The following is a 14,668-nucleotide window of genomic DNA, read 5'->3' as shown; positions in this document are numbered from 1 at the left end:
TTTAGGTTTAGGGTTTCAGCCATTTAAAATGCAAACATGAGACACTGCCCTCTGCAGACAAAGCGATGGTCAAGATGTGTGTGTCCTCTACTGGTATGTTACAGCTTTTAGTCATCCAGTAGAATCTGGAAATTTTCTGGAACTTGAGTGCACACCTTGGGCTCTTCAGTTTGGCTTTTCTTTCCCTCAGATTCCCTGCTGCCTGGTTGTGATTGAGTGGGGGGGGCGGGGAGTCCACCCACTTGTGGTGCAAAAATGAGTTGTTATTCATAGCTTTGTGATGCTTTCTTTTCAGTGTAATAAAATAAAAAAGCATGAACCAGCATCACTGGAATTTCAGAATTAATGCCTACTGAGAACAAATTCTTTTCCACCTCTCAGTGTGTTTGTTTCGTGCTGCCTGCATAGGTAGAGCTCATCACACCATTTTGTACTTGCTTCACAATCATAATGGCTAGAATCTTTCTTTCTTTATTTCTCCTTCCCCCCATCCCCTGAGGAAAGGGGGGCTAAAGTTAAGGTTTCCAGAGAACATGGCATTAATTTAGATTTAGCAGACTTTTGTACAGTATACCTTATCGCAGAGGTTCTCTTCAACCTCAGTAGAAGGGTGGTTTGTGGTCAAGGCTCTGGCATTGCCTGAGAGCACAGAGACCCATGTCAGAAGAGAAGGATAGGGCTGAGGGAGAAGACTCCCTGCCCAGGCTTTCTCAGTCCTTGGCCTCTGTGAGGCCAGTGAGGATGCTGAGACTGCAAGGGCGGTGTGTATGTGTCACCTTCAGTACCTCCTGAATCTTAATATTCTCCTCAGTATAAGGTTCCATTTCAAGATAGAGCTATCCATTCTGCTCTTGAGGGTTTTTAAAGTTATAATGCTGAAATAATTATGTTCTATGAATAATATATTTAGTAATTGTTTAGGTAATTACAACGCTTTTATATAACTCTAATAAATAGAGTCAATAAAGCTAGTTTAAAAGAACTAATTCCACCTGAAGCAGCTGCATTATCAGTTCCTCATTGTAACATTGTCTTAAGCTAGTTAGAGAATAAGGGATTTTAAGTGTCTTTACAAAATTTCCCCTCACCTTCTTTTTCCTGTGTGAGTTTCCCAACAACTGTTTCTCACCCACGCACATCCATCACCCACACACATCTCTGCACATTTACTCCAGTCCTGTCTCGGTTCCGTGTTTTGCAGCACCTGACTGCTTGTCTGTGAGTCAGGGAACTGCAATGGAAAACCTCTCCGTGCCGAAACCAACAGACATGACTCTTGGCTGAGAGAGGAAACGGGCTAAGGTTGTGCCTTGTCAGGGATTTTACTTTTCCTGTGCACACTTCATTCTAAACTCCCTGTTACTTTAATCTTGAAAGCACGCAGTGTAGAAAAGTCCATGTTAAAAAATACATTTTTCAAATGTTAAAATATGTTTTGCAAATATAAAGTGTATCCTACTGTCTGTTTTACAGACATTTGAACGATGAGAGATTTTAATACTATTTTTAAGGTCTTTTATAGCCAGTCTTCTGTTTTGAGAGACGAGATTTAAAGGAGTTCGTATTTTTGTAATGATCAAAATTCTGCCTCAGGATAAGTTGAGTCAAGTTAGCAGGTCAGTGGGGAAGAGAGGGGGAAGGGCCAAAATATTTTATTTAAAAGATTCTAAAATAGCGTATCATGTCGCTTGCTAAATTAACGCTGTTTGTGAGCCATTGTAAAGCCACGGCATTCTATGAGGTGTCCGTTTTAATTGTAAGCTTAAAAGCACTAAATACTCAAATGCATTTGGGGGAAATATTCCATAGTCAATGACTATGTATTGGTGTTACCATAAACAACATGTGAGTAAGTGAAGGTGGAGGGTCTATATTAGATTTTCCTTTTAAGAGTAGTAAAAATCTAAGCAAAGAGCAAAATCATGAAACTGAATGACTGACAGTTCTTTTTGTTTGATGTGTTAAATTTCCGTGAGAAGAAAAGAGGGCTGCACTTCTTCAGAAACATGGTCACTCCCTGTGAGTGGCTTTCCCACAGAAGTAGTATGTTCACCTTTATTGTTTGCCTTTGAATTTGGCTTCAAGCTTGATTTCTTGCTCCTTTTATCTGCCTGAATGTAATGTGTACCAGGGAAAGACAAGCACTTAAACTGGACTTCTTCATTTTATTGTATGGCAAAAGAACACAGAAATGGGTATTTGCAGGTGATGCTTTTCACAGTAACCAAAGATTAGTGTCACTGTACTACTCAAAATTAACAGGATAAAATTGCTATTATAGCTCTCTATCACTTGCTTGTTTTAAAATGAATTTTTTAAACTATGTCTGGTATTAAATTTCATGATCAAGCAAATGTTTTCAAGAAAAAGGAATAACTGTACATTGCAGCTTACTTCAAAATGAGAGGTGTGCTCTTTACCAGATGCTTTTAATACTAGATGCCAGGCTGTGTGTCTCCATTTACAGAGGCCTGGAGTTGTTTTTCCCAAGTTGAAAAAAAGAACGTTTAAAAAAAAAAAAAAAAAGAGGGGGCGGGGGGGAAGCACGTCTCTGAGAAAAGCAAAAACTGAAATGTGAGCTGTTGTGAGTTGTTCAAACTGTCGGCTCCCGAACAGGTATTGACAGGTAGTCCTGTGAAGATGCTGACTGCCATTCCAGTCCCGAGTGCCTGCAGCAAGCATTACGTGTGACGCTGGCGTAAAAGAAATGAAACATTTGAGCATCCTGTGAGCAGGATAACAGTCAAAATTACTGCCTTTTTGCAAAAGAACCTAACTTCCTAAAATACTGAACAAAAATCTCATTTGGGATGGCACCTAAGTAGGCAAAATTCCATCACTGGATTTATATTCTTGCATGTTAGACATGTGAACTATTTCTCTGAAGACCTTTGTACAAGTGTATTTAAATAAGGCAGTGAAGTCCTCCCTACCACCCTGCTCAAAACCCAGCAGCAGTTTGTCCTCCCATTGTTTTGGGCTCATCTGGGGCCTGATTCCTTCCCTAAGCTATCACCGCTTCCCTAGTTCCTGCGGAAATTCAGTCCTGGGATCAAAATTCCTTTTCTGTCACGTGAGATCATGTCAGCTCCACCTACCTCTGTCTCTAAAATTTCTGTTAAAAATTATGTTGCCCATTTTTCAGATAGCAGTTGGGGAAGTGGCTGGTTCTGTATTCGCAGTGTTTGGGCTTTAACCATACAAGCCCCACAGAAGCTGAAAAGTGTGGGAACTGTCTGAACCTTTGATTTGTCCGGTTTTGTTTCGTCAAAGTATGGAAACTAGTATGAAGGATTAGTTTATTAATTCTTTTATCACGTGAAAGGCATAGTGCAAATACCAATAAATAACGCTTATAAAGCATTTTGTGGCTGTCAGATAGTATAGTTTTATTCCTACTTCAGATCTAGCTCTTTAGTTGGCGCCCCCCCCCCCCCCCCCCCCCCCCCGGCTGTGTTTTTTGGTTGCAGTTGTTGAGGGAATATGCTTTTATTAACGTTTTAAATTATTGACAGAGTTTTTATTTTAATTATTAGTGATGTCACTAATTTTGTCAGAATAATGCAATTTTAAAATTATATGTATGTGGTGGTCTTTATCAACTGAAAGTAATTCTACTGATTTGATGGCACTGGAGGGAGCTAAAGACCATGAGGACAAGGTTCATATAAATACTTTGTTGAAACACAATGAAAGGATATCCCATTAAGTTCACCTGTTCGAATTGCACAGAGCAGCCTAAGGTAGGGGACATATACTTATAAAATGCATAGGTTGTTGCCATATTAAAAATGACATCTGAAATTGAAACAAGCATTCATTTGCTGATTTGAACTCAAAGATGTTAGGAGGTTTTAAAATAAATTTACATTCTGTAGAGGCACTCTTTAATTCCACTAAAAATTATTCATATTGATTTTTGCATATATGACTTTGCTTAAACAGTCTCCTTAGTCTAAGTTAGCAGCAAATATTCTTAAAACTGTCTAAGAAGATCCCTGTTGCACCTGACAGATTTAAATAGATTTTGAAAAATTATTAAATTTAAAGTTTCCCTCCAAGTTCAGCCCCCACAGAGCACAGGAGTGATGCAGGCAGTGATGCAGTTATGTTGATTTCTTCTGCTGTATATAAGGTCTGTGACTTTAGCTTACAATTAAAAAGAGTTTACAAAAGAAAAATTCCTGACCTAGTTCATAGATACACACCTTTTTCTACCTTCCAGAAAACAGTTCATGATCAGCCATACTTTAGTTCTCACTAGTCCAGCTTGATTGTTTTTTACATAGTAAAGACCATGGGAAAAAAAAGTTATTTTCTAACAATTAAGTATTAGACTTCAGCTTTTCATTCCTTGTGTAAAATTAAAAATTGTAGTCTTTAATGTGCAGAGCTCTTGCTGAAATAACTGAAAAAGATACCAAACTTGATGGAGTACTTAGGAGTTTGATTCTTCAGGATGACAGTCTTTGAGGAGTCACAGGAGGTTAAAACCATTTCAAACGTCAGGAAAGACAGAAATTGCAGCAGGTAAGTCACAGAACAGCCCGGGAGTGCAGGCTGCTGCATCGGCTCTGCCATTCACCATGCCCGATTCCCACCCTCATGTCCAGGGTTTGATTTCCCTGGGAACTCTCCAGGCCCAACGTACCGCTTGCCTTTCATTCTGCTTCCAGTAACGTGTGAATTGTTTAGAGATGGCTGATACTTTGATTTCTGATTAATTCACTTCTTGTTTTATTTTAAACAGTAATTCATTAAGAGGGATAAGTAAAAACGAAGGCAGGCAAACAAAATTGTTTTAAAGTGTAGAGGAAGAGATAACATCCCGTATCGAAAGAAACAGATTTGATAGTGTTTTGCAAGAGACAGGATCGTTAGTTAGAGCCGAGTCTCTGGTGTGTTTGGCCCACCAAAATTCAGGAAGAAGATTTGGAGAAGAGGAGCAGAAGGCAAAGCAAAGTGAGAAATGTTGTTATGTGAACATGTAATTGCTTCTCCTTTTCCCATGTTTTTTGTCATCTTTTGCAGCCTACTTAAAAGAAAGAAAAAGTTAATAGGGATTGTGCCATGATCCCCCCCACTCACTCACGCCATGTTCCCGCCCTGGGCTTGTCCTGGAATCAGATCACGACGTAGTGATCTCATCCATGCTGTTACCTTTCATTTCTGTACCCAACCTTGGCCTTGGAACAGCTTAAGTTTCTGCCTGGCATGGTGAAGTAATTTTCTGGGGCGGGGTGAGGGGCTGTTCTGAAGTTATTTGACATATACAGGCTTGTATTGCGGAGTGAGCCTCGGAGGCACGCAGTAGTGAGTTGTTTTTAATCGGTCTGTTTTGGTAGTTGTGAGAGTGCGAAAATACCTTCGTACAAGTTCACAAAGTAGGAGCGAAGGCAGCTGGAGTAGCCTCAAGTGCTTGCGTCGCTTACCGGTGGGGGGAAGCTGTGCGGGGCAGGTTTCATTTGAAAACCGGTAATCGAGTATGGTCACAGGCAGCTGGCTGTAATGTTCGGGATAAAATGTGCCCCGGTCAGTGGGAAGCGTAAAGGAGCACAGACGATCTGCTTGGGGGAGGCATCCCTCTAAAGCCATTGCTGGAGGACGAGAGATCCGTATCCAACATCAGCTCAAGGTGAAGAGTTAATGGCAGAAGGGGTCTGGCAGGCATCCTGGCGGTGCTGTGGAGGCCCTTCCAGTGAAGGACTGGAGTGTTGGCCAGGTTTGGGTTACCTTGTAGTGTTTTCTGCTCTACAGCCCTCTCCCTCTTGTCTTTCTCCCAGGCAAAACCGGAGAGTTTGTACATTATATGAGCCAGAAAGGGCTATCTTGTAATAACTTACAAATTGGTTTCTTAAGGAAGAAGAAAAATATGTATAGTTCTTTTTTTATATAATTTAAATCAAAACTTGCAGTTGATTATAGGCTCTTAAACTAACTTGGAGTATCTTTATAAAAACCAATAAATCCTGAATTGCACTGCATTGCATGTTATAAAGTACATTTTCCAAAATACTTCTGTGAAAACTGCTGTTTTCTGAAACATACATTGTTCAGATGGCAAAGAGCAAACTGGATGTGGTAAAGGGGAGGGGGAAGGGGAGGGAAGTTTACATACAGCTTTAAGCCTGGATGGAAGTTACTCTACAATTTTTAGAAATGAAAATATCCATGTAGGGACCTAAAGGAATCCTGTGGGCTGATGGTGCAGTTTGTGTGGAGTGCGTGCACGGTGCCTTTATGGCATACGGAAGATATTTTACTGTGGCTTAATGCTTATTATAGTTGCACTTTTTTGATTACCATCTGTAGTCTGTATTGGTTTTTGATAGAGCAACTAAGATTTTATATTTTGGGAGTGGTGTTTGCTGTGTTATATCACGCTGACTACTATTTCCAGTGTCGGTGAAACAGCAAAGTCTTACAACTTCACTCTGATTCCTGAACCGTTGCTTTCATATGCTGTAGAAAATATTGAATCTCCTGATTATACAAATGTCTTCTGTTGGGTAATATTGACAAATACGCTGAATAACATTTTTGACATAACATTCTGTTCCCACACAGATAATTTGGATGTAATTGAATGGGTTGATCAAGAGTCTGTGCTAAAAATACGACATTTTCTCACCCACTAAGTGAAAGAAAATGCTTGCTCAAAAGGCAGTTTTGTCAAGCGGAGCCGTTGGAAAGTGGGCTGGGTTATGCCGCGACTACTGATTCTGCCTTCCGCCTCTGAAGGCACGGCTCAGGTCTGGCCCGAGTTGCAGACACAGCTGGTTTGTAACCTCAGCGTAGTCCACGGCTGCAGTTTTGTCCCCGCTGAGGGTCCGAAGTGACGGTGTTGAGGGTGAGGAGGAGAGCAGCCATCGCTGCAGCGTGGCAGAGGGCTTTGGGGAACCACGTCTCGTACCAGGCTCACGGAGCAGCCTGTGAATGATTTTAACTGGAGCAAAGCGCTCCAGCCCATGCAGGATCCCATCCAGGATGCCTGTCAGACTTGCAGGAGTGCTTAAATGCACTTGAGCCAAAAATGTACAGAAATAGTTAGAGGGGGAAGTTTGAAGATCTCTTTTCTTCTGTTTTTCCTTATTTTAATGGTCTCCTGGGCAAAAGACTGCATTGTTACAGTTTCAAAAGCGGTATGGTTTTGCTGCAGACTAGGGGAAAAGAAAGAAAAATAGACCTTAGAGAAAGACTGACTGTTTAGTATGCAATAAAGTAACTTTTATACTTCTCCCAATCTCCTATCAAATAAATCTCATGCTAACAAGCAATCAAAACTGTTTCTCTGCCCGCCGCTCCACACAAGCCGAGCCGCATTGTACCTTTCCAGCCTTTGAAACTGCCTGTGCCTATTTTTATTTGTCAGGCCGGGGCTGGGCTGGCCCCATTCCAGATGTGTCTCACAAGATTTGGTGCTGATGAGCTATTTATAGCACTGTGGTTCCATTGTCATGGCAACCGTGCTAGAGGCCAAGGCGGCTGGGAGCTATTTCTGGACTTGTGCTGTAATGTAAAACTGATTGGGAAAGTTAGTGCATCCTCTAAGCCAGACTAACTTTAGACAGGCAGAGGAAAAAAAAAAAAAAAAAGAGATAACTACAACCTCTTTAAATAGATTTTTTCTTTTTCTCCTACTTTTCCCCCATTTCTCTTTCCGATCGCTAGCAGTTTTTGAAGGGATGGTTTGCCTTCTGCTGGATTTGTCTAAAATTCATTCATGCCTCACGGCCTCCTGGCAGATTACACTTTTTTAATTATGCAGTTTAGGAAGCTGGGTGCGCAATCAGCCTTGTTTTTAGGGCAAGGTTTGTATTTCATGGCAACACAAAAGTAAAGGGGCTTTGCTGGCTGGTCGGTGGGGTATGTTCAGGGGGTTTTGCAATAGTTGGGAGTTCTTTATACCCCGTAGTTTTAATACTCTATTTTTTGTGTGTGCTTCATGTTCTCCACACCATATAAGGAACTGTAACCTTGATTACCACAAGATGATTCCAAATATATGGAGTCATACTTTTCAGCTTTCTCATTATTTGCTTCAAAATTAGACCCATGGTGCCCCTCCGCCTCCAAGTGGCTGGAATGCTGCGAGGTTCTTCTGTAATTACAGCTGGGGCTGCTCTCAAAATCACTTTTCTGGGGTGTGTACGCATTAATACTATCTGTAATTAAATTCTGAGCTTTAGACTGTTTTTAAATCTTTTTGTGTGACTTGCTGCTTCGGTAAGGAAACCATAATAACCGATTGACTTGAAACTGGAAATAAAAAAAAATATTTGCAGCTTCTTGGGAAAGTCTTCTAAAGAGTTGTCTTTTGGTTTACTTCTGTTCAAGTCTTATACTACATTTTGAAGTTCATTTCCAATATAAATCTGGTTTTGAATGGGGTCCTTAAGTCTGAGAACTGACATGCAGAATTTGTTACGGGAACATAGTATGTAAGATATTTTTACATGCAATATAGTGGTCTGATAATTATACCAACGATATTTGTTACAGTACTGTCTCTACGTGCATGTGTCTCAAGGGTTTTCTTTTTTTCCTTAATTCTCTTTGTGAAGTAGTTGAAGTAATTGCAAAGGTTTTGATGGAATTTTTTTTCTCTCTCCTTATATAGTTTTGTTTAGGGGAAAAAAGACCTGTGCCTTTCTGAATATTTTTAATTGTCCAGTAACATGTTTGTGGCATGTCTTCTGTGACCACCTTAACAGTAAAAACTCCACCTTTGCAAATCATATAAAATATCAGCGTATCTTTAAAAACAAACAAAAAAGTCTAGTAACTCCCAATTTTAATTTTTAACTTCATTTTGAGGAAAAACGTGACAATTTTGGTTTCATACACTGTCCATGTTTGCAGGATACCATAAGTACTAGCAGATTGAGTGTTTGCTTATTTTATTTGTATCATTCCTGTAATTTTGCCTGCTTTTCTGCTTCTCTTGCAAAATAAACCAGCTGAAATGTAAAAAATCTTTATCACCAGTTTAAGGAATAGGATTTCCCCCTCCTCAATATCCTGCTTGCTCCCAAGAACAGCAGAAACGGACAGACTTCAGGGACAGTCGATATGCACATGCCTGCTTGCAACTGAAAATAACCCCTGTCCCCTGGAGTTATTCAGTGTATTGGCCTGCGTGGGAAGCCATGGTTTTGACACTGTAGCAGACTTGGCTTTTCAGAGTTTGGAAAACTCTTCTATATTAACATGTTTTTAAACTGTGTTAAAGTTACAGAACATACATCATGTATTTCTCAGCTCGAATACCCCTTTAAAGAGGGTATTACATCTTTGCCCTAATCCTGTGACTCTGGCTTCAGCATAGACAATATAGCTAACAAAAGAATTTATCAAACAGTTAACTGTTTAGCTTTTAGAAAGCTGTTGCTGAATAACAAAGGATTATGGCAAGGACTAAAAAGGGAGTAAAGTAGAAGTAAAGCATGATCTGTTCTGCGAAATAAAAAACACACTCTTGTTTATGAACACTATTAATGTTGAGTTAAATTTCAGCTTAAAACTACTTCAGGGAGCTTTGAATTAGTTTTGTAGTCCTGGTAGGGTACAGATAAATAAATAAAAAACTGCTGGGCATTTGCACAGTTTGGTCTTTAGGAAGATCAGTAAACAAATACTAATTTCTTTTCAGACATAGAAACCTGAATTGTAAAGACTGTTTTAGAGGTGATCAGGGTAAATTTAACATAAATTCTTAGTAAAATCTTGGTAATTCTTAGTAATATTCTGGTTACTTCTTAGTAATTTCTTGATAAAAACACATGACTCAGAGGAAATGAAAATTCCATTTCCAGTGACTTGGGGGACTCTGGGCAATTAACTTAGACCCTGTGCGCCTACCTTTAAAATAGGGTTAACGTAAGGTGTGCATTTCAGGATGCAATGGTAGAGGCAGGAAGCGAAGCATGAATGAAGGCAGGCAGGAGTTGTGAGTATGATTTACTGTCTGTAAAAGACCCTGAGGCTTTCAGAGGGAAGAAACTTCACAAATACGGAGTTCCAGTACTACCGTTGAGGGATATAAGTTATAAACAAATGTTGTATTTAGTTGGGATTGAAATTTTGAATTCTTGATTTGCAGTGTCTTACTAACACTAAAGATGAGATCTTAGTATGGCTTTTAGGAGAGACATTTTGTATACAAATTCAGGTTCTGACTTGACCAAAAAAAAAAAAAATCTGATGGAAATAAAGCTCTTCAAATATAGGCGTGTTGTCAGTTCGAAGAGACCTTTCCAGTGTTGTTCTAGACTGAAAACAAAAGCTCTTCTTCACAAAGCAAAAAAAAATTTCTTGTCTGCCAACCATTTCGTCAGATCACAAAGGGTAAGATTTCAAGTTACTGTTTATTGAAAAGACAGTCAGGAAATGCTCAAGGAAGGGCAGTCTGATTTCCCCCTCCCCATTCTTCCCAAAACAGTGAAGCCGTGTTGTTTCTTGAGGTGGAAGATTTAATGTGTTATATACCTTTTCAGTGGGGAAAAATGAGCGCAGGCTGCAGTTCTTAGTCTGGCAGCAGCTTTATTCATTCGGGAAATTCCCCCCACATAGGGATAAAACAACTCTCTCTGTATGAAAGAACTCCAGAATAAATCAGTAACTGGCATATATCTTGATCTGAAAATTGGGACATGGTTTTGACATAATAGGCTTATTAAAAATTCTGAAAGAATTGGGGATACGTGTATGACTTAATTACTTTGACCTACAGGAGCTAAGGAGAGTTTCTGTGTATCTCTCTGTATGAAGTCTGCCTCCTAAGTGCACCCCTTAAAATTAAAGACACTTGATTCTTCACAAAGATCTGTTTAAAACATATCACGTGTGTTTTCCTTCCCCAAGCTGAAGAAAGGGAGCCAAAACTAAAGCACATTTTTTATTTCAGATTGTTTTAAATTTTATTAATGCCTTTCATTTTAATATCTCAGGGACACATCTGCTGCTGTCCTAGAGATGCTGCTTCTCCAGTGATGCTGACTACAAATGACCTAAAGTCTGTCTTTTTTTTTTAACGTGTGTCATAGCAGTATCAATGTTTTATAACAAGGCAAAAGTGCCTTATACTAAGTGACAGTATTTTGCAGAGCAATAACTGATCCTGTTAGTTAGTCGTGTCCAGAATCTGGCCCTAAGTGAGAATTGGCAGCGATGCTGAATGAATGATTTGCTTTCTGGAAAACAGCTTTCCCATATAATCTCTGGGAAAATTTTACAGAAGAAGAAAACTGACTGTGTAACTTGGTGCAAGACTTGCTCGCAGTATAAGGTTTGGTTTCGTGGTTTGACAGTTTTATTTGAATTATTTCACCAAGGTCACTTTTCTTTCTCCCTGTGAAATTCATTGCTGACATAGTAGATGGGCGTATCTCCAGTAGACTTAGAACAATCTATAACAGCAGTGAATTCAGCACACAAAGTAGTACTGAAGTGGCCTCACTTGTGTTTTGGGTAGAGCATAGTAAGAATTAAAAATATAAATTAATGATGGTGAATTAGTTTCTGAATTAGGCTTTGTTCTTCTCTAACTTGATTATTAGTTTAGTTAACTGGATAAATTATTTGGTCTTGACTAACATTGGCTTAGAAGTCTCTGAACGTAGTGTATTGATCATTTCTGAACTCTCATGCTCCCACTGTTGCTCCTTATTTTAGGTGTATCAGACTAGATTGAATTACTGCTACTTTTTTCTCCTTACAAACACATTTATTTTTCAGTTGACCAACTGAAAGAATAACGCCCTTTCTTTATGTTTGAGCAGAAAAATCAAACTGGTTTTTAAAGTTTTTAGCCCTTTCTAAAGTTGCTAGAGCAGACTTTTATGAAAAGGCATGTGCACAGGAGTGCATGTTCATTTAACGTCTTGCTTTGCTCTATTTTCCCTAAAATGCCACTGGAAGCAGGGTAGGTTTTCTGTTAACTATCACACAGTGAAAGACTTCCTTCTTGAAGGAGTATTGTTACGAGTAGCAGATGTTACTGAATGTTGGAACTTGTTTTGGGGGGAAGAAGAAATGTTTATTCCATTTGAACTTGTTTTACCTGGCATGAACATTGCTATTGGAATTCATCTCAAGTACAGTACTGCTGCTCCTATGTGGCTGATGTTTTTCAAGGAAATCATAGGCCTAAAAATAGTCTGCATAAACAACAGTAAGAGGTTTGTACTTTCAGTTCCAGGTTTTAGCAATATCTTGTTGTTATTTTCTAATTGTCAGTTTCCAAAATCCATTAAGCTGATTAGCAGAGTGTTTAAAAACAAAACAAAAACCCAAATCCAAAAAATCCACCTCTTGCATAAGGTGGAACCTTGCATAAAATGTTATGCTTAAAATTCAGTACAGAAAGGCTGGGTCATTGCAGTAATCACCTTTAAATCTTTATGAACATGTTGTGTTCTTAACATTTTTCAAGCATCCTCCAACTTGTGAAATTGCCACATGATTCTGAAACTGTGGTCTTAGAAGAGAATATAATGTGTCAACACTCGTACTAGTTGGAATTCATGATAGTTGTACGTGTTTAACATCCTCTATGTACTGAACAAAGAGCTTTACTTCTTTTCCTTTGGATTTAAAAAAAAAATAAAAATTACTTAACAGCTTGGAAGAAATGAGGAAAAACTCCAGCTTGCAAATTGCAGTACACGTTCTGTCATCAATTTTATCCTTGTACATCTGCCTCCAAGTCACCTTTCACGATGGAAATTTATCTTTACACTTTGTCTCATGTTTTTAGTAACATGTTTACTAAGATACATTTTAATGCGTTTAAAATTCCGTAATACAGACTAAACAATTACTTTTCATTTGTCTCTGAAACAAGATGGTCATCTAGTCCCTGGTGAAAACGGCTTTACGCCGAAGCTGCTGTTAAAACATACAGTTGTTTTTCTTCTTTCCCCTGTGCTTCATTAGATGTGTTAGAAAGTCAGTTGGGAAGCGGGGTCTGAAACTGAGGGCTAAGACCCTTGCTGATTTTAACGGAGGTTTGCTTTCTGATTTGTGAATCTGGGACGTGGCTACCATTTCCCCTCCTTTAAATTATTGCCTGCGACCGTAGTTCATGCATTTTCAGCGTACCTGCCTATGTGTAGGGATCGGAAGGGAAAACTCAGCTTTTCTTTGTGATTTCTGCTTTATAAAGAATTCATGCAAAGGAATTTAAAAGGAAACTTAAAAGTACATTGGTTTTAAGACTGTGATTAATCATTAATGTTACGGGTAAAGTTAACTGTAGAAGTATTGCTAGATCTCCTAATAATACTGAAATGGAAGGTGTCTGAGCACGGTGTAGCCCTGCTGCATGCTTCATGTTGGACAATGTGATTCGGAATGCAAATAGCATAAAATCTGCGTCCTGAAGCTCCTGGTTCACTACATTCAAGTCTTATAGTAACACCACAATAAAACAGAGTTAACAAATTGGTTCCTTGAGATTTTTGCTCTTTGAGTTGAAGTGAAAGATAATTAGGAGGTTACAGTTAATTGGTAAAAACATTTTAAAGACTCCAGGATATCCTTTTTAGGTAATGCCTAATGAATTTGAATAAAATACTTTTTTTATATACCCATTTGGCCTACTACTACTAGTACTTCAGAAAGTAAACTGGAAAACTGATACCAACAATTGACAGAAAAATCAGTATTCCCTCTCACTTAACTGAACTTGTAATTAAATTGGTTTAGGGATTTCATTTATTAAAAGAATTACAGTGACATTAAATTTTTTAAAAATAATCATCTTACTTTCAGGAAAATTACATGTAGGCAATTTATTTGAGTCATTGCTTTACAGTAGCAGTAGCAGATTATATTGTACAATTTATATGAATAAATTACCTAAATTAAACTACTTGTACGTTTGTTAGCAGAGGGAGCAGAGTGGGAGGGGGTTGGAATGAGATTACCAGACCTGATTAATAAAACTGTGGATTTGGCCCTCTGCTGGGTGGTGCTAGGAAATGCATGTTTTAAATACTAGCACACATATGTTGAGCAATTTAAGTGTATTCAGCATTTTGTGAAGCGGAGTGCATTAAATTATAACAAATCTTATCTGGGAACCTGTCAGTTACTAAAGTGTTAGATAGTTGGTCTAATTTGAGAATGAAAAGTTACTCTTTTTCTTTCCTCTCCCCAGTTTTCTAGACAAGATTGACATAGTCAAACAAAATGAGTATACACCGTCTGACCAGGTAAGGAAAGTTTCATTAAGAAATTACACAATTTATCTGCCCCCTCTGTCTTTGAGGTAACTGTCTCATTAATTTTGTAATTGCTATTTGTGGCACTAATACAGGTATTACCATGTACTATACATATTTAGTATTCCAGTAAAAATTACTTTGTTATTTGGATTATGTTTATACATACAAATGTACTGTGAAATTAAAATCTGCCTAGATTCAAGACTTACATCATGCTTCTGTGACACTAAAACTTAAATATCCACCTGAATGAGTAATTTATAATGTTTTGCTTTCTTTGCTGAATAACCGTCATGTACTTTCTTTGATGCAAAGTTGATTGGTATTTTCTGAGCCCCACTGGTTCCCACTGTAAACCAGATTTTGTAAAAATAACCTTGTTAGAAGATTGTATTTCTTTAATCAGAATACGAATTATAGTTTTCATTTTGTTACAGATA

General features: G+C 38.5%; 1 protein-coding gene across 4 annotated transcripts in view; it reads left to right on the top strand.

Annotated features, from left to right (window-relative positions):
* The window catches only part of GNAS (GNAS complex locus), a 162,077-nt gene that overhangs the window by 136,622 nt on the left and 10,787 nt on the right, over positions 1 to 14,668 (top strand). For 3 of the 4 annotated variants that reach the window (XM_030007689.2, XM_030007690.2, XM_030007691.2), the window contains exon 6: positions 14,162 to 14,216. In XM_030007689.2, the coding sequence (XP_029863549.1) occupies positions 14,162 to 14,216 (55 nt within the window). Of the gene's footprint in view, positions 1 to 11,857; positions 11,863 to 14,161; positions 14,217 to 14,668 lie in introns of those variants that run through there. The other variant, XM_030007692.1, reaches the window with a different exon arrangement.

This window comes from Aquila chrysaetos, chromosome 3 (assembly GCF_900496995.4).
Source record: "Aquila chrysaetos chrysaetos chromosome 3, bAquChr1.4, whole genome shotgun sequence".
NCBI lineage: Eukaryota > Metazoa > Chordata > Aves > Accipitriformes > Accipitridae > Aquila > Aquila chrysaetos.
This window is presented reverse-complemented; position numbering and strand designations above follow the sequence as displayed.